General features: G+C 44.0%; 1 protein-coding gene across 1 annotated transcript in view; it reads left to right on the plus strand.

Annotated features, from left to right (window-relative positions):
* Positions 1-25,887, plus strand: part of EPB41L4B (erythrocyte membrane protein band 4.1 like 4B) — a 213,965-nt gene that overhangs the window by 125,188 nt on the left and 62,890 nt on the right. Inside the window, exons 16-18 of the mRNA XM_054381648.1 lie at positions 1,428-1,606; positions 8,103-8,218; positions 20,389-20,514. Of these exons, the coding sequence (XP_054237623.1) occupies positions 1,428-1,606; positions 8,103-8,218; positions 20,389-20,514 (421 nt within the window). The remainder of the gene's footprint in view (positions 1-1,427; positions 1,607-8,102; positions 8,219-20,388; positions 20,515-25,887) is intronic.

The raw sequence follows: 25,887 nt of genomic DNA on the forward strand, positions 1-25,887 counted from the left end.
TCTCAGAGAGAGAAGTATTACAATTTCAGCACGTCTCCCTTTCTCCATATGACTGACCACAGTTAATCTCCTAATGGGACTTTGTGGTGGGTTGCAAAATTCCCCCTCCCCAACATGAAATTTACCAGATCAGCTCAGTTGGAAGCAAATGAAAGCTGTATTTACAAGCAAAACTACAATCTAGAATGGAATGCAATGAATATGTACAAAATATACAGGATTTACAAATATTTACAGGTATTTATAATTGATAAACAGCACAGAACCAGCCAAAGACCAGGGGAGCTGCAACAGCTTCTCTCCTCACTCTGCTCCTCTCCCTACCCCCCATACACAAAGGGACAAGAGACAGAGAAGTTGTTGTTAATACCAGTCACAACAAAAGCAATGCAGTCAAGGTCAGTAAAGCCAAGAGAAGCATCAGTCAGGGCTGAAGAAGTGAAAAGGGAGGAAGACTGTTTCCATTACTAGCTTAAGTTCCATTATCTTTCCAATGGGATTGTTCAGAATTATTATTCTTTTCCTTTTAACACCCAATGGTGATTTATTTACATTTCACCACTTTCTGTTCAAGACCTGTGAAAAATTTTAAAGGCATAGCCTGAAACTACCACAGATACACCAAAAAAAAAAAAACAACCCTAATTAGTTTAGCAGCACAGGCATGATTCCTTTTTGACCAGATGCTATTTTGTGTGGGTTTTGCCTGTAAAACCTTTAATTCCCATCTTTGTTTTTTCCACAAGTAACAAATTTTTCGTACAGCTGTTTTGCACTCTAAATTCAGAGTCCCAGCTTTTCTTAGGAATGTAATATTATTCTAGGCCTCTTCCTTGGTGTGCCTTCCTGGTAATTTCACTTTAAAGGAGTTGTTTGCTGCCTGCCCACTTATCCTATCCCAGGTGATGTTGCAGTTTGCATGTTTGTAGGAATCGTATTCCATGAGTCAGTCAGTGTTTGTCTTGGCTTAAGAATAACAGAGATTGTGCAGTGTGGAAAATAAAAAGAATTCTGCTATTAAAGCCATGGTAGACAGAGGCATCCTTTTTTTTTTTTTTTCCTCAGCTTATGAGTCTTCTGTTAACAGAAAACTGTAAAGGTTTGGGAGGTATCTTGTTAAAAAAAATATTTACAGGAAAGCTATGCATTTTTTTTTTTACTAACAAAGGTAGCATTCTGGCTCTTCAAAAGTACAGCTTAGAGTCACGGAACAATAGGATGCACTGGGTTGGAAGGGACCTTTAAAGGTCATCTAGTCCAACCCTCCCTGCAGTAATCAAGGACATCCCCCATGAAGCCTGACCTTGAATGTCTCCTGGGATGGGGCCTCCAGCCCCTCCCTGGGGGTTGGAGCATTCCACCACCTTCAGAGTAAAGAATTTCTCTTACTGCTTACCATTGTAATTTGAACTGACTTTGTTTTGCAGCTATCCCTTGAACAACAGTGATCTGCACCAGTTCAACATTGAGGAGAATGGTGGAGTACCATACAGTGCAAAAATGCCTGCAAGGCACCACCACCACCGCCACCACCACCACCACATGAATTATGGCCCCCTTGCTCCCGACAGCAAAGACATTGTTTCTGGGATTCCAAACCCAAACAGTAAGTCCACTCCAGGGAATGTCATTTCAGTAACTGTGCTGCTTTCAGATTTGTCTCTGGCAAGGAGGTAAAGGAAAAAGGGAAACAGGACATCTTTCAGTTTTTTCCTGTTGAAGAATATGTTTCCTGTTGTTATTTGCTGTGCAAACGGGACAAGATTTGCAGTTTTCTGGCTTTGCTACTGGGTTGGGGAATTTGGTGTTAGACTGGTGTTCCACAGCTGAACAAAAACTCAGCTAGTCACAGTTACCAAGTCTCTAGCCACTTGGCACAGGCTGTTTTTCATTGTTACTCTTGTGTAGTTTCACAAAGTTACCCTCATCTGCTGTTGTCTTTTGCTGATCTGCCCAGCTGGCCTTCAGCCCTCGTTGTTTGGATCTAAGCTTTGCTTTCATACCTGGACACAGTAAAAATTTTAGAGCACCTGACAAAACAGCATGTTGCTCTTGGTTTAGATAATGGGTACAATTCTTGCTCAGCCTTACCTACCATAATTGGAGTATGCTTGCTTGCTCAGTGGAGAAATGTTTGGCTTGTAGAAAGCCAAGAGGAGAGCATATCTGTTCCTGATGCAGCCTTGGGGAGTTTGGGTGTAATTCTCTGCTGCTGAACGTGTGTAGGCATTTTTAAGGGTATGTAGCTTGGCCCAATGCTTGTAGGTTTGCATAGGAACTGGAAGAGAAACATCCCTGCCACTAATCAGTTCCTACTTCTTCATCTCCAAATTTGTAATTTCTGCGTGCTGCAGTGTGTGAGATGCTGAAGCTGTGTAAGAATTTCAGGAGATGAGCAAAACAGGGGATGATGTCTTATTTTCCTTGCCTCAGGGGGATAATAGGGTCTTCTTTCAATCAGTTATTGCATCTGCAATGGCAAATCACCCCCATCTGGTTACTTTCAAATTCCTGAAACCAGGATCCTGTAATGGATGTTGCTGGATGACTTTGACTGTAGGCTGTCCCACCTCAACAGTAACACACAGACATCAATTTCCATGGGCACTTTAATCAGACTTTGTTTCAGAAACTCTGAACTATTTTCTTTCCCAAGGGGAGGAAGATAACATTCTTTAGGAGGGAAGCTCAAGAAATAAAATGCAGGGTGTTGTTTAAGGAACATGTTTAAGGAAAGAATCCCAAGCACCAAAATGAATTGCTGAGGCTCTCAATGAAGCTCCTCCCTTAGGAGCCATCTCCAGGAGGTGTGCTGTCTTTCCTTGATTGTCCACTCCACACTGGCCTACCTTCATGCTGGAAAGTGCATGGGGCTGACACAGTGCATCACCAGCATGGCCATCCCCCAACAGGGTGCTGCCAAAGAGGCCTGGGGTAGGCTGCTGTGCAGTCTTGTGCTGCTGAAGGGTATCCACACCTCAGACGTGGTCTGCATGGTCTGTTGCCATTGTGTAACTGCTGGTGATCTGCCCTGCCCATGCACCTGCTGGGACTCATCTGCTTGGTCACAGAACCACCATCAGGAGCGGCTGAGCACTGATGATGGAGGGAAGCTGGCAAGGCTGAGCTGGAAAGTCTCACCCAGGCTGTCAGCCCGGTGCAGGAGGAGGTGGTGACACACTAGGGGGTGTGTCAGCCCATGTTATTAATTCTGAATTAGAGCTGGAGCATGCCAGGAAATGATGCAGTCAGAACCAGCTATGCTGCTGATGCCTTGAAGGCACTGCGGGCTCCCACTGCCTCTCGTCCTGTCCAGTGCCCAGGATTCCAGGTCAGCCCCTAGGGGCCTTGGCTTCTGCCCCAGTGACTGCAGCAGGGCCAGTCCCCAGCTCCCCATGGCACTGCCATGGGCCTTACCTACCTCTAGAGCAGAAGGTGATTAAGGAAACCACAACAAAAACACAGTGCAGGGTGTTTATTCCAGCTGTTTCCTCTTGCACTACCTTCCTACCCCTTCTTGTGGCTGAAATAACCTTAGAAAAGGCATAGGAAAGCATAAGGGCAAACATTGAGAGCAGTTCTCTATGCCATGGAGTGGTACCTGGAGTACCACTGGTGTGAACCCCAGAAAGCTATGTCCCTCCAAGCATGGGGAGGGCAACCTCTCTCCCCCAGATCTCAGACTGCTCAGAGGACACAGCTTCCCCAGCCTGTCCAACATCTGTGATGCTCTGAATGGGATGTCAACATCTGAAACATGCATGTCACAACTACTCCTGGAGAGAGATTTGCCTTTCTCTTGGTTGTGTCTGCTCAAGTTTGGTTTGTGCTTGCTGCATGTATCTGCCTCCTAGCCTGGGAGTTACCAAACTTTTTCATCAAACCACATTTCAGATGAGTCTGGTTCCTGGACATCTTCCCTTCCTCTACAGAATCACATAGCATTGATGACTCTATGATGGGCAAGCAACATCAGGCACTTGTATTTCGAATTACCTTTGAATGCAATTGTGCAGTTGGAAAAGGCTGCAGAGAAGGAAGGAGAGACAGCATGACATGGCTAAATCAGCCAGATGGACAGCCTCACCCCTTGTCATTCCAAGAATCAGGCCTTAGGAAGCTGGCCTTCACTTTACAGTCAAACACGGATCACATGAATTGGAAGCTATCCTTTTAAACATCATTTCTATAACCTCCAGATTGTTATACACATTTGAATTAAAAAAAAAAGAACAAAAAATCACATTTCATTTAAAAAAAAACATGGCTAACCCATTCCATTCTAGTAACAAAATATAAGGAATTTGAAGGAATAATGTAACCAGCAGGAGCAGGGAATTGATGGTGACCCTGTACTGGGCACTCTTGAAGCCACAGCTTGAATACTGTGTTCAGTTTTGGGACTTTCACTCCAAGAAGGATATTGAGTTGCTGAATCATGTCCAGAGATGGGCAGCAAAGCTGATGAAGGGTCTAGATAACAAGTCTGAGGAGGAGCAGCTGAGGAAACTGGGATTGTTTAGTCTGGAGAAGAGGGGGATGAGGGGAGACCTCATTGCTCTCTACAGCTACCTGAAAGGAGGTTAGAGTGAGGTGGGGGTCAATCTCTCTAGCATCAGGTGATAGGACAAGAAGAAATGGCCTGAAATTGTGCCAGTGGAGGTTTAGATTGGATACTAGGAAAAATTTCTTTACTGAAAGAGTGCTCAGGCATTGGAATGGGTTGCCCAGGGAGGTGGTGGAATCACCATCCCTGGAGGTGTTCAAGAAATGTGTGGACATGGCACTTCATGAGCATGGTTTAATGGCCACTGTGGTGTTAGGTTGATTGCTTGACTCAATGATCTTAGAGGTCTTTTCCAACCAAAACAATTATATCATTCCAGGAAAGAAAAGGCCATTGGTGCTCATTCCTGTCATGACCTAATGCCAATACTGCCAAATGCCAATTCCCAGTTTCTATAAGGGAGCAGAAAGGGACATGGCACCTCCATGGGGAGGCTGTGGTGTATGCATGCCAGTTGTGTCCAGCTGAGCTGTTCAGGCAGCTGTGTAGGCCATGCACTGGTTTGTAACAGTGCAAGCAAGCTGCCCCTCAGCCACTCATTGCTGATTCCCTGAGGAGACCTGTATCTGTACACCTGGCCAGAGGTGCAAAGCTGATTTCACTTGAAAGGCTAGTCCACAGTTAGACCTGGCATGCCTACAGCGTTAGAGCAGTGGTGGTATGGACAGAACTACTTCCCCTAAAGCAGAATCAAAGTGAGTCATTTGCAGTTTGGGGTGACAAGTCTGGGTGCCTTGTCAAGGCTGGTACTCAGTGAGCTTGGTTTGGTTTTTAATGTATTTGTTCAGATGTCTCTCAGGCTGAGCAGCTGAGAAAACCATTGCATAGAGAGCCATAGAGGCTTGTAGTGTATGTGCTGAAACACAGCATGGAACTTGCTGGCTGTCCATCAGTTATCTGGGCTGGCACACATGGCAGAGTGTGTGGGACAAGAAAAACTCAGAGAGGAGACCTTATCAGGAGTCTGCATCAGGAATGTGGAGACACAGGGGACTGATGTCTGCCTCCAGGCTGTGTGGAAATGCCACTGCAGGGCAAGTGTTTCTAGGAAGCAGTCACTAACCTGGGGGCACTCTCGAGGAAGAGAGTACTCGTGACCAAATTATCTGAAGTGGAAATACTAAGAAAGCCAAAAGTTTTTATGCAGGCAGCAGTGGAAACTTTCTCCTGAGGCTGATAGAGCTGAAGCTGTGCACATTAGTGCTTCAGTGTGGCTGCCATGTAGTTTTTTGAGGGACCATGGGCATTTTGTGACTTTTTGCAGGTCCTATCGACTGGACTCATGTCTGAGCTCTGAGGTGGTTTGAACATGGAGTGACCCATCAATAGGTACTTGACATCAGGTCAAGTGAGGGAGGAAGCATCTGCTTTTCCTCCACTTACACCTGATAAATGCCAAGATTCCAGCACAATTCACAGAACATGGTCAGGAGAGAGCCAAACAACAATACACCCAGCCAAGGTTCCCTTTAAACACTGCTACATGGCTCAGAGCAAACACACAGCCTGGGGTTTTGTTACAGAAAACAAACCTGGGCCAGACTTGCCTGATTTTTCACATTCCAAGTAATTTGTCTGCTTCAGTTACTGGAAGAAGTGAAATCTGCTGAAACAAATCTGATGTGTGTATATGAAGGCAGCTCAGCAGAAGATGTTTTCCTGCATTCAGCCTGATTATTCTGTTTTCAGTGCTGCCCTTCACCTCCAAGCTAACGTGCACACATCACATCTGTCTCTGCAGCAGATCTTCTCCTGGTGAATCTGCAGAATCCTGGTTCCAGGGACCACTGCATTCAACAGCAGTTAGCCCTATAGTGCCACACACAGAGGGTGAGCTGCTTGCTTAGCCTAACCGGCATGGCAGTGTTGCTCATGAATTCCCAGGTGCACATGGGCAGATCTCCTGGCAGCAGCTGGGGCGATCACTGAGAGCAGATGCCAGCAAGAATGCAGTGCAGCTCACAGAATTTTTATGACAGAAAATAAGGAATGATAAAAAGAGGGCCCAGCTTGCTGCTTGAACTCTGGGCTGAGCTTGCAGGCTATCACTTCAAAATAAAACAAAATAAAACAAAATAAAACAAAACAAAACAAAAGTGCAAATGTGCTTCCATCCTGAACTGCTCACTGCACAAGTCCTTGTGTAACCCTGAGCCTCAGAGAATGGTGGAACACAGACTGAGTTGCAGGCTGAAAACAGTGCTTTGAAAAACTACAGTACTGCCAGATCCATTCTTGAAATGAAAGCATGGTTTTGCCAAGACTTAATGCCAACTCAGGAAATGTAAGTCTTCTGTAGGACTTCAGATTTTGCCTTTTTTTTTTTTCCTCCAAAATCTGTTTTCAAGGTTCAGCTAAAAGGATAAACCAACTGTCTTGCTTTCCAGAGCCCTCCCTTTAAACAAAAACAAAGCAAAACAAAACAAACCCCCAGCGACAACAACGACCACAGAACCAGTTTAAAAGTCAGGTTTAAATCACAGCAAACTTTGAATAGTTTAAAGAAGGCACTTTCCCCCCCTCTACATTCTCTCTTCAAAAAATAATCCAGCCATCATCATGTCTTATCTTATGACTGTGGTAATTTATTCCCCAGTGTAACAGCTTTTTGCTTATATCCCTATAAGCTGGTTTTAGCAGTTTGTCTCTAGTCAGCAAAGCCCTTAGTGTGTATTTAAACAGCTGTAGATCTTGAGTGAGCAACACTTAATATTCTTAGGACAGCTTAAGGACCTGATCCAAACCAAACTGTATTCAGTGCAAGGTTTTTATTGATTTCAGTGGGCTTCGAACCAGACTCTAGAGATTACCAGATTGTTCCCAACTGTTATTACCTGGAGTCCATGGCAAAAAGAAATACAGGAGAACACAGAGATTAGTTGAATCATCACAGGATGAAGCTCATTTTTCTCAAGAGTTCTTGCAAATATACAAATATTCCCCACACTATGCCCAGGATGTTGGCAGAGACCTTCCCGAGATGTCTCAAAAAATATTTCTTCTTGTCTTTCTGTGTCAGTGGCTTGCTCAAAAATCTCTGTTGACAAAGCACAGCAAATTCCTGACAACAGTCTTCAAGAGGCTGGCATATAAATAAAGATGTCTGAGAGAAGTTAAAAGCCACACTGTGATCTCTTTACACATCACATGTTTTGAGAGTGGCACCTTGGCTGCATAAATAATCTCTCTGGTGTCAACTGAGTTTTAGAATACAGAGAGGGTGGAGAGGGGGAGGTAAGGAGAGAATTATCTAACACAAAGCTGTCTAAAGCCCTACTGAAATGAAAGGATGGGTGAGAAGGAGGAGGGGGAGGAATTGTTTGCTAAATAGAAAAAGGCAAAATGACCTGACAGGAATAATTATGCAACATTTCAGATGATCTTATGGGGAAGATGTTTTGCTGACCTCTGTTTCTTCAAATGTAGTTGAGTGTCGTGCTCTGCAATTCTTCTGTAGCCTCCCTTCAGACTGTTGTGTTTTGTTGTTTTTTTTTTTCTTCTTCTTCTTCTTTCTTTCTTTTGGGCATCTTTATAGAACTGAGCTCAGGACTTCCCCTTCTTTATGATGAAACTTCTCATCTGAAGAAAATAGAAACGGAGAGTGTGAAGGTAGTTGGACCATGGCCAGCCCTGCACATCAGCATGAACAAGGTATAGCATATATGTATATATTTTTACATATATATGCCAAAGAGCCCCCTTGTCACTTCACATTATCACCTCCAATTCAAATCAACATCCATCTGCAATTGGCTTGCTTTTTAATCACCTCTCACCATCTCCTTATGGGACTCAGGTTTGGGGGTTAGATTTAGCATTTCCTCCAACTTTGCCTTTTAAAATTTCAGAAGCTGCTGCAACAATGTTATGATAGAGTGTTAGCTGAGTTGTGAAGAGTTAGTCATCTAGGCATCCCAGAGCTGTAAAAAAATAACACTTTAAAGTGATAAAAAAACCTTGGGTTTCTACACAAAGAGACCGTGTTATGCCTTAACCCCCGCTGGCATCTGCTGTTAGTGGGTGTTTTATGAGTAAGTTTCTGCAGGGGTGGCAAAACAGCCATGTCCCACTGTTTATGTCAGAGATCAGAGTCCAGCACATCAGTGGCTTCTTCTATCCATGTGAGCTGCCTTGAGCTGACTCTGGATAGAGTCACAGAGACCTGGACCTCTGTTTTGCAACTGCATCACTGCTGAGCTGAACCAAGTGAAACCAATGAGAACATTGCCACTGGCTTCAAATGAGGAGCAGCTGAGCCCCCAGGGACTGTACAGATCTGTTAAAAGAGATGTGGTGTTTTGAGAGTTTTCCATCAGTTCAACTAAGAATTTCATTGAGTTACTTTACCTTGATGTTGCAAACAGCCTTTTGTTGTTGATACTCAAAAAAAAAAAAAAAGGGGAAATTAAAATTGAAGGGGAGATGGCAAAGTGTATTAAAAATACAAGCACAAATAGGCTGTATAGCATAATCTTTCTTTGCTCTGGATGAGAGAATCCAGGATATAGACGTCAAAGTTTAACATCAGTGTCAAGTGTTTTGCATCAAAAATGACATTTTGGACATTCTAGTTAATTGGAGTTAATCCGTAACCATAAAGTAGACTGAAATCTTAAAGTGGACAAACTGGGATGCAATGGAAAAGAAGCCATCTTTTCCCTGTGGACCTTTCTCAAGTTCTAGAAACTGGTAAAAGTTCTAGTTCAAGTTCAAACTGGTAAAAGGTACAGTGTTTAATAGGCAAAGCTAATTAAAGAGTGGCAGTTTGCCAAAGGAAGATCACATCCCTCAGAGATTCCTCTAGTAAATACCCAGGTCTTGGGAGAGAAGCACTGTGGTTCAAATGCAACTCTACTGCTCTATCTGAATACCAGCTAAGAACATTTGTGTAGCTGCAGTGTCCAAAACATGCTTTAAGAGACTGTCCTCCACTGTCAAAGTTATTAACAGATCAGTTTGGCACAGATAAATTGCTGAAGTGAAAAAGTGAGAAGACTCTCTCCGTGTTGACCACTGTGCCCCAGTTGGTAAACTGGTCTGGCTGACGTTGTACAAATGATCCAAGCAGATGATCTCAGTGGTATCCTTGTGACAGCAAAATTAGATTTATGGTCTTTTTCCTTTCTTTAAATGAAAGCTTAAAATACTTTGATCTGGTATCCCAACATACTGTGAAAGTAATACCTGCGACTTTTGCCAGGCAAAGCCTGACCTCTGATCCTCCTGCTGTTCCCTGAAAATCCATAGAGGGAGAACTCCAAGGAGGAGTGTGTCTAGCAGATCCAGGGAGGTTCTCCTCCCCCTCTACTCTGCCCTGGTGAGGCCCCACCTGGAATATTGCATCCAGTTCTGGGCTCCCCAGTTCAAGAGGGACAGGGATCTGCTGGTGAGAGTCCAACAGAGAGCTACCAGGATGATGAAGGGACTGGAGCCATGTGCCCTATGAGGAGAGACTGAGAGCCCTGGGGCTTTTTAGTCTGGAGAAGAGAAGACTGAGAGGGGATTTAATAAATGTTTGTAAATATCTGAGGGCTGGGGGTCAAGAGGGAGGGGACAGGCTCTGCTCAGTTTCACCATGGGATAAGACAAGTGGCGATGGATCTAAACTTCAGCATGGGAGGTTCCACCTCAACATGAGGAGGAACTTCTTCCCTGTGAGGGTCACAGCGCACTGGCACAGGCTGCCCAGAGAGGTTGTGGAGTCTCCTTCTCTGGAGACTTTCAAGCCCCATCTGGATGTGTTCCTGTGTGACCTGTGCTGGATTCTCTGGTCCTGCTCTGGCAGGGGGTTGGACTTGATGGTCTTTGAAGGTCCCTTCCAACCCCTTACATCCTATGATCCTATGAACTCATCTAGATCTTCTATAATTAATGGTTTTCTTTGACTTGTCATGACACCTCTAGAATCTTGTCCACAATCAGATGAATTATTTACTTCAGAGCTAATTAGCAGAACTCAGTACTATAGCAATTCAGTGCTTCACAATAAATGCAGCTGCACAGTAAATGCAGCCTGCATCTGCTGGGGTGAGACTGCCATCAGTCAAAGTTTAGCTGATAAAAAAGCCTTGTAGTGAGCACCAAGAGCTGCTAAATGCTTCTGTTTCTTGCAGAATCTCAGCAGAAGCCAAAAGGGCTCTCTAACGAAAAGCCTTTCCTGTCAATTGCAGAGATTTTAGTTCAAGAGCTGGCCAGCAATCCCATGAATGGTGGTTAGCATGTGGATGCAAAGAAGGCTGTTCCTTCAAAATTTATTGTAATGGCCATCTTGAGCCATCTGAAAATTGTACGTGCTCTTGAAACAGGCCCAGAGTGACCATCAGAAAGCACCTCCATGACCAGGCCCTCACGTTACAAGCTGTAGGCTGTGACCAATTTCGAAGTTCTTTTGGCTCCTGTCTTCTAGTTTCTTCTTCAAGCACCATTTTCTGACCTAGATCCTAGTGAAATGTGTGCACAGAGCTCATAAAAGCAAACTGCAGGTCTTTGAGTTTGGAGCAGAGCCTGGAGTCACCTCAGCAGATGGCTTCTCCAATGAAAGACGAGAGACATGCTGTAAATATTAGACTACCTCTCAGCTGAAATGCTGTGGAGCATCACCTAGCACAAAGGCAGCAGGGAAGGGCAGCAGACATGATTGAACAGCCCTGAAGTGACAAATATTTTTCCCTGAGAGTGTGGCCTTTAAAGCTCCCTTGGTTATGGTAAGTAACTCACTACTCAGCCCAGCAGTAATAGATTTTAGTGAGTGGTCAGCATGTCTAGTTTCTGGGTGGGAAAAATGAAATATTAACAGCTCTTTGGCACAACTTCATTGATTTCTGTTCTACTATGTCTTTTTTATTCCCTAGTTTTCCATCCTGTGAAATACTACACTTAAACAACACCAGTGAAACGGTTACAAAGCTGCTTCATTTCTGCTCTATTTCTGAAAATGGTTTCCACACCTGATGTGGAGTCCTAACTTTCACTCCCTCTCTTCCAGTTGCTAATTATTTTTTTTTTCTTTTAAGCAAAGTGCTTTGGGGCTAGAATTTGTCAGGCAATCCATAAAAGAATTTAAAAGAAACTGGGTAAATTAGATTCAGCAGCTAATTAATTTGACTGTCTGCTACACCCTTCTTCTAGTGGGAGTGATGAATGGGTGTGCCCAACCTCTATTCCAGAGCTGTTTGGTACAGTGGACATGTCTGTCCATGTACTGAAATGCTAAAAGTAATTTTCAGCATGTATTTCATGCCCTTTGGTGCTAGTAGACTCCTTACTCTCCAGGAGAGAAAAGCCTAAGCGTTGTAGGTTGGCAAACTCTTTCTTCATTGATCTGCATCTTCACAATCTGCACCCAAATTTACTCTACATATTGGCTTTTACAGATACATATGCTAGATACTATCCCATCACTCTCTTCATTGACTTTCAAACCAGTTTTGCCCAACTCCAAGACTGCACTTCTTTGACTGGCCATTAGTGAGTTGTTTATAGCCTTGGGATCCCCAGTTCCAGCCTGTGGAATTATCACCCTGTGCCTGTGCTCCTGTACACCACCTCCTGTGTTCTCTGCTTCTCAAGGATTCTGTTGCCATGTGTTGCTTTATACTACCTCACTGTATTAGAGTCATAAATATTTCGTTCTACAAAGAATAACTGCTTGTGGTACTGTTTTTTATATATCAAATTATTGCTGTTCCAGCTACACCTAGTTAAACAGAGCTTTAGGCAGATCAAACAAAGTTCCTGTAGAGCCAACCTGATGAGCCTCAATGGCTTGACAAACTTTCATCAAAGCCTTCTGCTAGTTTGTCAATACCACATTACAAGGCCACCCACTTACCCTGCTGGACTGCATGCAAATGCACTTGCAAAAAAAGCTGTGGAACTACCTGTCCCACACATGGCTGCTGCTGCAGGTCCAGAAATCATTGGTGGTTTGAAAAAAAAATCTCACAAAACCAGCTCATTTTGATGATACAGCTGAGACTCTTCTGTGTGATACACTGATCAGAAGGTATACCCTGAGAAACATGACCTAGGAAGGCCATCATGAAGCTTGGCACCAGCAGAGGCAGGATATAGTAATGCTCAGCACCAGCATTTTATAACATACATTTTATAGCAGGAACTGAAGGCATTTGCTCCAAGGATCTAAGCATAACAGGATCCTGCTACATCTTTCGTTAGACCAACTGGTAGCTGACCTGAGGAAGGTCTTGTGTATTTGACAGCTTAATCAGGGGTGGGAGGTTGTTTACTTTTCCCAAATGTATTTTACTAATAAAAAAATGCAGCTTCTGCTGGCAAACTTTGCCTCAGATAAGAATAACACAGAGTCATACAAGCCTTACCATTATGGTGTCTGTTTGTAGCTGCTGTTAGCTATCATATGGAAAAAAATCAATAAATCTCATGATGTAAAAAGGGGACAAAAGAGCCTGTAGGCTTTTATGCACATTTGCAGATGTAGTTGAGTCTCAGGAAACCAAGGAGTTTGACCTTACATGGCTAATGTGTGTTCAGAACATAATATATCTGTCTTGTCTTTGTTAAAATTTTACCTCCTACTAGTAGGAGGCCAAGAGAGCCAATGGGATCCTGGAGTGCATCAAGAAAGGTGTCCAGCAGGACTAGGGAAGTTCTTCTACCTCTCTACTCTGCCCTGCTGAGACCACACCTGCAATCCTCTGTCCAGTTTGGGGCTCCCCAGTTCAAGAGAGACAGAGACCTGCTGGAGAGAATCCAAGGGAGAGCCATGAGGATGCTTAGGGGACTTGAGCATCTCCCCTGGGAAGAGAGACTGAGAGCCCTGGGGCTATTTAGTCTGGAGAAGAGAAGACTGAGAGGGATCTGATCAATGTCTATCAATATGTGAGGGGTGGGTGTCAAGTGGAGGGGGCCAGGCTCTTTTTGGTGGTTCACAGTGATAAGACAAGGAACAATGGGTTCAAACTAGAACATAGAAGATTTCAGCTCAACAGGAGGAGAAACTTCTTTCCAGTGAGGGTGACAGAGCCCTGGAACAGGCTGCCCAGGGGGGTTGTGGAGTCTCCTTCTCTGGAGCCTTCCCAAACCCACCTGGCTGCATTCCTTTGCAGACTCCCCTAAGTGATCCTGCTCTGGCAGGGGGGTTGGACCTGATGATCTCTGGAGGTCCCTTCCAACCTCTGATGTACTGTGAGACTATGATACTGTGATAGTAGTGAAGACTAGCAATGTAAAATGCACCTGCATTCCTAAACAAAATACTAATTCTAGTCTTCAGATGTCTCCAGCTATATATGTGTTTTAAAGATGCTGTTTGGCTAAGAAGTGACTATTGATAAATTCACAGAGGCTGAAGGTACAAAGTTTGGGGTGGAATAAAGGATGAACCTTTTAAAGCAAAGAGAAGGGGAATGTTAAGTACAGGAGTAATACTGATGTGTTTCATGCAACTGTTTTTATATTCTGTATGTGTCCTTAATATTCAGTTAGTTTTGCAAACAAAAGCCAGTGTCATCATTATCTACCACTCTAAAAATCTGCCTTCTACTATCAGCAAATGTCATTCAATTTAAAGTAAATGTTTGGGAGGAGAAAAGCAAACCTAAATCCTCAGTTATAAAAAAGGAAAACAGCATCTAGTTTTATGTATGTGTGTGTCTATATACATATATATATATATATGTCTAGCTATCTATTTATATATATATATCTATATCTATGAGTTTGTTCAATGCATTTCTATTAAACCCATTCAAATGCCATTCTGCAGAGCTCTCCTCCTTCGGAAAAATGGAGTTCTGCATCAGTTGTGAAAGTGATGTGACCATATTGCTGGTTTGCAGCACCAGCAGAGCTAGAGATGGAAAACTGGAATGTTATGAGGTTTCTTAACTTAATGTTTTTTCCCCCCATCATTTCTGAACCTTTTAGGTTGGGTTTAGTTTGCAGTTCTAGGCATGAAGATTGTGCATTTCAAATGCAAGTTTGACACTCAGGCGTTCACCTGAAAGGGGCATCTCAGATTTTTTTATTTTTTTTTTAGTTAGGTAATTAGAAATGATAAAACTGCAAACTTCATTAACATTAGGGTCACATTTAGTTTTCTAATAACTCCTACATAGAATGCTCTTAGTTCATAAATCAAAATGAAATTTTAATAACTGCCAACCTGCTACCACATTCGAATACCCAGCTGCTAGATTTATGCTTCACTCAGCACTTCATGGTACAGCAAAATTAAGTGGATTGCAGCTTTTGTTCTTGCTGCAAGAGTATATATAATTTTCTAATGCAGGTAGGATTTAGATCTTTGATTTTCTTATGAACTAGTGAAATGAACCACAGAAGGTACTGTATGGTTTTGTATTGTCCTGAAGTGTGGATTTATTTTTTTTCCCCTTCTTGATGACAATTATACTTTAGGACTTAAATTGAGGGATGAACAAGTTTATAGGTACAGATTAGTGGCATTAAGGAACAATAGGAACTTCTATAGATGCTTAGAAATGCTGATAGTCTGCAGGAAGAAGGTGCTGCTTTGTTCTGTGATTTAAGTTCACTTTTAGTCTGGATCTTCAGTGCCACCAACTATATGTGTAGCAGGCTCAGCTAATTAGCTATGTTAGAGCAGAATTCAGTAACAATTCAGAGTGTGCTATGCTGTGGCAGGAAAGGACATTATTGCCAAGGCAGGCTCACACAAAGAAGCCTATTTTCAGAAGCTAGAGTAGGTGTGGGTCAGGCCAGACCCTTCCAAACCCCATGTGGGGTTTAAGTGCAGTCAGCAGTTCTGCTTGAGCAGGGAAGTTGGTGGGCTCTGGCTGCTGGCTCAGCATCTGGTGAGCAGGGTGATGCCAAGCAGCAGCTGCAGCAGTGTCTGTTCTTCATGTTTCATCAGTCACTAAGGGTGCTGCTGCTCCTGGTGGGGTGCAAGCAAACCAAATTTTTCTTGCTTGAAGGTGAAACCCTTAAAGTGTGACCCATAAAAAGGGCTAAAGCAGAACTGAATGCCAAGCAGTGGCTTCTAAGAAGTCTGCAAACTCCAGCAGCAGCAGGAGCTTTCCCTTTTCAGCCAGGTCAGCAAACATCAGTGTTTGGAGCTCTCACTTATGAGAATCTCAATGTGAGGATTAGATGTCAGGTCTGACACTGGGGACAGTTGGCATTACATAGAGTCATTTGGTATAATCCTGAATACAGGAAATTCAGACCTTTTGAGGGCTCCCAGCCGCAGGACAGCCCTGAGGGCTTTTATTTAGCTCTTGGTCAGTGGGGGAATGGGGTGGGGGAGGAAGAGCATACCTGTAAAATATCCATTTCTATCTAAATAACGTACAGAGGGGACATTGGAACTTTTCAGGTTAGGAAACAGTCATGTTCCCTAGAGAAGCATCAGTGGTAGTGAATGGAACTAAATCTGGCTGACACCCAGTCACTCGTGGTATTCCCTGGTGATCAGTACTGGCACCTCTTTAATGTCTTTATTAATGATCTGGATGAGGGGATTGAGTGCACCCTCAGCAAGTTTGCAGGTGGCATCAAGCTGAGTGGTTGTGTCAATCTGCTAGAGGGTAGGGAAGCTTTACAAGGAGATCTGGACAGGTTAGACTGATGGACCAAGGCTATTTGCATGAAGTTCAACAAGGCCAAGTGCCAGGCCCTCCACCTGGGTCACAACAACCTCAAAGTAATCTACAGACTTGAGGATGTGTGGCTGGAAAGCTGCAACTTGGAGAGGAACCTGGGGGTACTGGTTGATAGAACATGAGTCAGCAGTGCCCAGGTGGCCAAGAAAGCCAATGGCATCCTGGCTTGTATCAGAAACCCTGTGGCCAGCAGAAACAGGGAGGTCATCATCACCCTCTACTCTGCACTGGTGAAGCAATACCTTGAGTACTGTTTTCAGTTCTGTGCCCCTTGCATGCACAAGAAGGACATTGAGGTGCTGGAGCATGTCCCGAGAAGGGCAGTGAGGTTCATGAAGGGCATGGAACACTTGAGCTATGAGGAGCATCTGAGGGAGCTGGGGTTGTTCAGACTGGAGAAGAGGAGGCTGAGGGGAGACCTCATTGCTCTCTACAACTACCTGAAGGGAGGCTGGAGCAAGGAGTGAGCCAGCCTCTTCTCCTTGGTGTCAAGTGGCAGGACTAGAGGAAATGGTTACAAGCTGTGCCAGGGGAGGTTCAGGCTGGATATTAGGAACTCTTTCTTCACAGAGAGGGTTATCAAACATTGGAATGGTCTGCCCAGGGCAGTAGTGGAGTTACCATCCCTGGAGGTGTTTCAGCAGCATGCAGACCTGGGGACGTAGGGGACGTAGACCTGGGCACGTAGGCTTGGGGACGTAGTTCAGTGTTGACTCTTCAGTACTGAGCCTGGATGGTCTTTGAGGTCTCTTCCAACCAGATATTCCATGATTCTGTCTTGATTTAGCTAATAAAATACAGTTGCTTAATCTTGCTTGACTGAAATGATATTTACCTAGTATCCAGTGTTAAAACAAAGGCAGGATTTTGTGGGGCCTTTAGAAATGCCATTGCTTAGTGTGGTGTTCTTTCTGCTGTTAGAAGCCAATACACTTAAAAGTTGACACTAATAGCAGCCCTTTTAAAGTGTGTAGTACTGCACTGCAGCTGCCAAGATTATGGGTGAAGGAAAAGTTCTGCTTTGTTTACAATTAGTTTTGTCCTTTTGAGTACCTGTGCTTCTCAGCTTCATGACTACCCTAGAACAAAGACCTATAGAAACCAAAGAGTTCAGTATTTTTTTCATACACTTGCCAGAACTAGTGATATTCATGACTGAACAGATGACTACAGTTCCATAAATTACTCCAGCTAAATGCTGTCACCTTTAAGTATTTTATTTTTTCCTTTAGAAGGGAAGTGGGGAGAATGAAAAGTTGGAAAACATCTTCAGTTTGGAGAGGAGAAGGCTCCAAGGTGACCTTATTGTGACCTTCCAGTATCTGAAAGGGGCTACAAGAAAGCTGGGGAGGGACTTTTGAGGGTGTCAGTAGTGACAGGACTAGGGGGAATGGAACAAAGCTGGAAGTGGGGAGATTCAGACTGGACGTGAGGAAGAAGTTCTTCCCCATGAGAGTGGTGAGAGCCTGGGATGGGTTGCCCAGGGAGGTGGTTGAGGCCCCATCCCTGGAGGTGTTTAAGGCCAGGCTGGATGAGGCTCTGGCCAGCCTGATGTAGTGTGAGGTGTCCCTGCCCATGGCAGGGGGGTTGGAACTAGATGATCCTTGTGGTCCCTTCCAACCCTGACTGATTCTAAGATTCTGTGATTTCACTAAAACCAGTAAATGTTGCTGGGCATTTAAACATGTGAGAATTATTAGAAATTTGCCAGAGAAAAAAAAATCTTATGAGTAATCCTTTAAGGACAGATGTTAAAAATTGTACCTGGCAGCTATGGCATTTTGGATGCAGAAGTCTGCTAGACCAATTTTGCCTACAACTACCTGAAGGGTGGTTGTAACCAGGAAGGGGTTGGTGTCTTCTCCTAGGCAGCTGGCAACAGAACAAGAGGACACAGTCTCAAGCTGTGCAGGGGGAGTTTAGGCTTGATCTGAGAAAGAAGTTCTTCCCAGAAAGAGAGATTGGCCATTGGAATGGGCTGCCCAGGGAGGTGGTGGGGTCAGCATCCCTGGAGGTGTTTGAGAAGAGACTGGATGAGGCACTTAGTGCCATGGTCTAGTTGATTGCTTAGGGTTAGGTGATCAGTTGGACTTGATGATCTTGGAGCTCTCTTCCAACCTGGTTGATTCTGTGATCTTCAACTGTCAGTAGTGGTCTTCAATGTTTACAGAACAGTTTCCCAAGGCAAAATAACTGCATTGTGATTTGCTCCACTTGCAGTAAGTGCCTGCTGTATGTTGCTCTTCCCTTTTGTCTATGATTGTTCAGGGACCTGAGAGAAGGATCATTAAGACTGTAGTTAGCCAGTAGGATACTGTAGGAGAGGGCAGAAGGAAGGACAGAGGAGGCAGGTTTTGAATGTAAAGGTCGAAACATGTGGTAATTTTACTGTCTACAAAATCATAGAATCAGTCAGGGTTGGAAGGGACCTCAAGGAGCATCTAGTTCCAACCCCTCTGCCATGGCCAGGGACACCTCACACTACATCAGGCTGGCCAGAGCCTCATCCAGCCTGGCCTTGAACACCTCCCTGCACAACCCATTCCAGGCTCTCACCACTCTCATGGGGAAGAATTTCTTCCTCACGTCCAGTCTGAATCTCCCCACTTCCAGCTTTGTTCCATTCCCCCTAGTCCTGTCACTACCTGATATCCTAAAAAGTCCCTCCCCAGCTTTCTTGTAGCCCCCCTCAGATACTGGAAGGCCACAAGAAGGTCACCTTGGAGCCTTCTCTTCTCCAGACTGAACAGTCCCAGCTCTCTCAGTCTATCCTCATAGGAGAGGAACTCCAGCCCTCTGCTCATCCTGGTGGCCCTTCTCTGGACAACTTCCAGCACCTCCATATCCCTCTTGTAATAGAGACTCCATAACCGAATGCAGTACTCCAGGTAGGGTCTCACCAGAGCAGAGCAGAGGGGGAGAATCACCTCCCTGGCCCTGCTGGCCACACTTCTCCTGATGCAGCCTGGTTTCCTGATACTTTCTACCTGGTTTTGGCTGAAATCTGGATGAGAGTGTCACATACCTGTTCTGTCTGGGTGTACAAGGCTGCTCGCTCTTCACAGGGAAGAGTGTGGGAAATGAATGCATGATGGAGACTGTTACGTGGTGGGAATTCAGGTCTCATTTCCAGCATGAATGGGCAAGTTTGCAGTGGATGTTATGCCATTACCCAATCCTCTTTAAAAAACCTAGTAAGATGTTATGGTTTGCTTGTTATGAGTTTGTCTTTTATAATCCTGCTCTTACTCATACCCTCTTGGTTTATACATGAGTATTAGGTTGTCCTTTTTCTTTTTCCATTTCTTTTTTTTGGTTTTTGTTTTTTTTTTTTTCCTTTTCTGCATGGGAAATTGATTTCTGATGGCATTTCTGCTGCATGTAGTTTGTTCAATGCAAAAAACCTTTAGGTCATGTTTGAACAAGTGCCTTCACGTCTGTCCTGAAGCTTTAGATGTCTGATCCAGGTCACTGCATAGGTAAAGAGCTGATATCAAGTGGAAACAGCAGCAAAGATGTTTAAACTCTCTGGATTTTACTTTCTTTCTGATGATAGAGATTTTACTTTCTTTCTGATGATGGAGATTTTACTTTCTTTCTGGTGATAGAGATTTTTAGTTAGCTTACAATTGCTTGGAGATTCCTTCATCTTCCTCTGAGTATGTCTGCAAAGGCCCTTTACATTCTCCAGGGTAGTGTAAAAAAAAAACAGTGTTTGCTATAGTTGAGTGTTGTGAACTGCCTGCTGTGTTTTGCCTGTAGGATATTTTGAGACAATGTTTTGTTTCCTCAGTGGGATCACAGGTTTGCACAAGCACTCCAGGGCCTGGCTGAAGTTTTTCATGTGTCTTAACTCCACATCTTAACTCCATATCCACATCTGGGCAATCTGATCTAGTGGGAGGTGTCCCTACCCATGGCAGGGGGGGTTGGAACTAGATGATCCTTGAGGTCCCTTCCAACCCTAATAATTCTATGATCTTAACTCTTGAGTCTGTTTACTCAGGCTTCCCTGAGGCTTTTATTCTCATGAAAATAGTAGCAAATCATTAAATATTTTGAAAAACCTCTTTTTTTCCTAAGAATAATCTATCAGTTTATGAAGATGGAAGTTTTATCCACAACTGGTGAATCAAGTGGTTACAAGTAAAAATTTGACCTTTGAGCAATTTGTTTTCTCTCTAATATATGTCATAGGGTGAAGAGAAGAAAGTACCTGAAAAGACTCTTCATTCCCCTGTGTCACCCCCATCTGCACCTGACCACATGAAGTGTAACATCCTTAAAGCTCAAGTGGAAGCTGCTTTTAGAGTGGGCACCCAGGTAAAGTGTTTAATATTTTGCCTTTCTAGATTTGGCATATTTTACACCAATTTTTCAAATCTGATAGTTCCTAAGTAAGAATCTCATGTTATCTGAAGTACCCGTACTGACCTAGCTTTCTCTTGCTGCTCTGCAGATTGTTCAGGTAAGTCAAAATGGTTGATACAATGGAAGTTTCTCCAAGTGGGCATGATTAATACAGCCAGTTGAAGATGAGAAAATAGGAGAGAAGGCCCTAGGAAATATCCATGGTTTAGTTTTGTCACTAAAGCTTTTACTTACTTTGTAGCTGAGAAATCATTTTCTGGGGCTGCCCACCACTCATGGAAACTGTGGTTAAGGGTGTTCTAAAGATAATATCTATGCAACCTTTATTTTAAGGGATTAATTTAAGATGTCCAAATGTGAGCTGCTAACTAGTCTGCTTTTTCTTACTTCTTTGTGTGCTTTTAGATCATTTTTAAGCTCATATTATCACTGCTTGGTCAGTATTTACATTGGATACATCCTGGTTCAAAACCACCACAATTCCTGTGATTATGTCATGCAGCTGAAAACTACTCCTAGGTGGCCGGACTGTAAAAAGTTAATTTCCCAGCCACAGGCAAATCTAAATGAAACCTAAAATATGTGATTCTTCTCAAGTGTGTTTTGTGTACAAAAGGTAATGCCATTGGTGCCAAAAATAAAGCCAAAGACAATGCCTGAGTAACAAAAGTAGAGGCAGAAAGATTGGTGTGACTCTTATCCCAAGTTTCTGTGGTTTCCATTGCTTTTGTTTCTTTTAACAGTAACAGGTTGGGCTGGATGATCTTGGAGGTCTCTTCCAACTTGGTGGATTCTATGATTCTATTCTATGATTCTAGGTCAACTTGCTCTGCAAAGGATTTTCTTAACAATTATCTTTGAGTATTTGTTGCTGCCTGGCAGGTCTTTCAGCTGACAGTTAGATTGCATCTGGTCTAGCTAGACCTAAGGAAGTATTGAAGTTTCATTATTCTGACTGTCCTAGATTTGAAGAACAGAAACTGTAATTCTGACAGCATGTGGGGGAAGGAGTTTGTCTGTTGGGTTGATTGGGGTTTTGTTTGTTTGTTTTGTTGTTTTTTTTTTATTTTGTGGTGTTTTTTTTTTTTTTTTGTTTTGTTTGGTTTGGTTTGGTTTGGTTTGGTTTGGTTTGGTTTTTGTTAAAAGCAGTTCTCTCACCTCTCTGAATTTCAGGTTGATCAACTGTGTTTTATGCAGCATGTTTCTTGTTGGATTGCCCTGGGATTAGCCCCTCTGTTTTTCCTGTGCCTTTTCTACATGATGCCATGCTGTATTTCTCATGTTTGTATTTTGTCCTGGATATGCTTAGTACTCATGTTGGCCTGGAGAGCTAAAGACTGGGAGCAGTGTGTGCTGTTGCATCCAGAATACAGCATTACTGAGGCAAGACAGGAATTGTACTTAACATCTGCACCTTTCAGTTCAACTGCCCTGCCTTGATTTTTTTTTTTTTCCACTCAGAGGCTTCCCAGGGGAGACCATTCTGGGCTGGTTTTTCATGCATGCCATAACAGTGTTCTTTAACTGCTGCTATGGTGCAAATGTTTCAGAGCAAGCTAAGTGTTCTTTTTTTTCCTTCTTACCTGTATTTTTTTTGCATAAGGCTTTGGCAATCAGATTGGATAAAGTAGGTGTCTGTTGGCTTGGCCTCAGTGAGAAAAGTCTTATGGTTTCAGGGAGAAAATGGAGAAAGAAGGCTGTTAAAGGATATTGTAGACAAATAATGGCATACAGTTCAGTTTGAAATTCCTGGAGCTTTCAGTGCTAACAAAGTAAGAGCCTTGCTCTTGCTGGTGTGGTTGTCTTTGCTTCTGTGTTCTGGTTCTTTTCCTTGGCTTTCTAATTCATGCACCATGAAGATGATCTAAGGGCTGAAGCACCTCTGCTGTGAGGACAGGCTGAGGAGATGGGGTTGTTCAGCCTGGAGAAGAGAAGACTCTGGGGGGACCTCAGAGCTACCTTCCAGTACCTGAAAGGATCCTGCAGGAAGGCTGCAGAGGGTGTATAGAGACAGACCAAGGGGGAATGGTTTGAAGCTGAGGGAGAGCAGGGTTAGACTGGATCTTAGGAAGACCTTCTTCGGTATGAGGGTGGGAAGACTCTGGAACAGGTTGCCCAGGGAAGTTGTGAATGCCTCTGTTATGGTTATTAATTATGAATATGAGGCAGAGAGGGTGGAGCAGATGATCTCTGAGATCCTTTCCAACCTGAACTATTCTTGCTGATTAAGAATTAGGATATTACCTTAATCTTGGAAATCCTCATTCAGCAATCTTGGAAATCCTCATTCAGCAACCTACTTAGCCACAAAATCGCCTGTGCAAGTAGTGGTGGGTTCTGCACTTGAGCTCCCCTCCTGCTGAGTATGAAAGATTACCCTTCTCAGATACATTGCAGAAATAAGTAGGTAGAGATCAGGTGATAGTCAGCCACTACAGTAAGGAGCTATGACTACACAAATGATAGGAAGGGAAGGCAAAATGTTCATGGTGAAGAAATTAGTAGAAAAGCAGCCTCTATCAGCTAGAAAATGGGAGGAGGGAAGGGGGTTACAGGAGGCCACAATGAACCACTGTACCAGCATACCATAAAGCCACCCAATTATCTTCTCTCCTCCCCCACCCACCAAACAACTAGATGAATACTAGTAGCTAAGGCATTTCCCAGTGGCAGTTCAAGTCATCTTCTAGGAGAAGCAAGGTGGGATGCTCAAAGACATGGCATCCTTTTGAGGGACCAGAGGAGGAAGAGTTTCTTTGTGGAAGACAATGATTTAGAATCATAGAATCATAGAATTGTTAGGGTTGGAAGGGACCACAAGGATCATCTAGTTCCAACCCCCCTGCCATGGGCAGGGACACCTCACACTAGATCATCCAGCCTGGCCTTAAACACCTACAGGGATGGGGCCCCAACCACCTACCCATTCCAAGCTCTCACCACTCTCAGGGGGAAGAACTTCTTCCTCACATGCAGTCTGAATCTCCCCACTTCCAGCTTTTTTCCATTCCTCCTGATCCTGTCACTACCTGATATCCTAAAAAGTCCCTCCCCAGCTTTCTTGTAGCCCCCCTTTCAGATACTGGAAGGCCACAAGAAGGTCACCTTGGAGCCACCTTCTCTCCAGACTGAACAGCCCCAACTCTCTCACTCTCATAGCAGAGGAGCTCCAGCCCTCTGATCATCCTGGTGGCCCTCCTCTGGACACCTTCCAGCATGTCCAGATCTCTCCTGTAATAGGAGCTCCAGAACTGGATGCAGTGCTCCAGGTGGGGTCTCACCAGAGCTGAGCAGAGGGGGAGAATCACCTCCCTTGACCTGCTGGCCACACTTCTCTTGCTGCAGCCCAGGCTCTGGTTGGCTTTCTGGGCTGCAAGTGCTCACTGCTGGCTCATGTTGAGCTTCTCGCTCTCTCCTCAGAGCCGCTCTCCAGCCAGTTACTGCTGAAACATTTAACTCCATGTATTCTTCCAGGGGGTGATCCTGTCCCTCTTTGACCCAATCTGACATATCCTGCTGCCCAGTGTATCTAGATGACTAACCATGTTATCTTCTGCTCAATTCTGTCTTTTGATGCCAGTTCTAAATTAAATGCCTGAAATGTCCTGCCTTCTGGCCTTATCCTTAAGATTCCAATTTCTCACCTCTTGTTTTCTGTGCTGTTGTATTTCAAGCTACAAGGCAGACAGGGCAAGAAGTATGTCTAGATTCTGTAAGCCACAGCCTATATTCCTTGAGCTGTAAAGCAAGTCAAGCTGATTTCATCATATGCACCACAGTTCTCCCTTTATTTCATGGTATCACAAAAAAAAAAAAAAAAAAAAAAAAAGATGAGGATTCGCTCCTCTCTGCTTTGTAAAAGGAATAAGAAAGAACCAGACTGTCCTAGTGTCCTAGGCATGTGCTATTGGAAATTAAACTGTCTTCTCAAGGCCCCAAAAAATCTGTGGTCTGACTTGTCCTTTAGGAAAGTTTGTCGAGCATCTTCATTAAACATGAGGAAAATATTGCTGCAATATAGGATCAGATCCAAAATTACCAAACTGTTGCTCAAAAATATTTGTAACAGCTCTTTCTAAGCAGTAGGAATATTTTCAATACCATATGCTCCTAGCATCAGGATGTGACAAGTTAATGAAGGCACCTCCTGCATGTAGTGGAAGCAGAAGCTGTCACTTGCTAATTCTGAGAATGGAGTGAATGTTTGCAAGTGGTAAATATAAACTGGGACAGAAATTTTCTGGAGTTTTCACAGGATCACAGGATGATAGGGGTTAGAAGGGACCCAAAGAGATCATCAAGTCCAGCCCTCATGCCAGAGCAGGACCAGGATCTAGCACAGGTCACACAGGAGCGCATCCAGACAGAGCTTGGAATCTCTGGAGAAGGAGATTCCACAGCCTCCCTGGGCAGCCTGTTCCAGTGCTCTGTGACCCTTACAGTAAAGAAGTTCCTCCTCATGTTGAGGGGGAACTTCCTGTGCTGTAGATTATATCCCTTGTCCCTTGTCCTATGTTTTCTTTCTTTGTGGTAGCTAGACACCAGCCCAAGAGAGAGCCTTAGAAATTAATAATTCTAATGCTTATGATTTAAAAAATAAAACAGGGAAATTATGCAATACATTTGAAAATACCTCCTGGAAGATGGTCTCTGCACTGCTTCATTTCAGAATTATGCTGAAGAGCTGATTAACAAATTCCTAGGGGACAAAACACCATCTCTCCCATGGCTGTAGTCCTGACTTAGAGATCGTCTCCCATGACATCCTAGTGAGCAAGCTCAGGAAGTGTGGGATGGAAGAGCAGACAGTGAGGTGGATTAGGAACTGGTTACAAGATAGACTTCAAAGAATGGTGATCAGTGGTGACATTGATGAGGGTACAGAGTGTTTGCTCAGCAAGTTTGCTGATGACACCAAACTGGGAGGCTTGGCTGATACAGCTGAAGGCTGTGCAGCCATCCAGCGAGACTTGGACAGACTGAGAGCTGGGCACAGAGGAACGTAATGAGGTTCAACAAGGACAAGTGCAGAGTCCTGCATCTGGGGAGAAAGAATAAACTGCACTAGTACAGTCTGGGAGGTGATCTGCTGGAGAGCAGTCCCGTGGAGAGGGATCTGGGAGTCCTGGTGGATAAGAAGTTATCCATGGGACAGCAATGTGCCCTGTGGCCAAGAAGGCCAATGGGATCCTGGGGTGTATTGAGGAGAGTGTGTCCAGCAGATCCAGGGAGGTTCTCCTCCCCCTCTACCCTGCCCTGGTGAGACCTCATCTTGAGTACTGCCTTCAGTTTTGGGCTCCCCAGTTTAGGAGGGACAGGGACCTG

Source organism: Indicator indicator, chromosome 6 (genome assembly GCF_027791375.1).
Source record: "Indicator indicator isolate 239-I01 chromosome 6, UM_Iind_1.1, whole genome shotgun sequence".
NCBI classification, from domain to species: Eukaryota; Metazoa; Chordata; class Aves; order Piciformes; family Indicatoridae; genus Indicator; species Indicator indicator.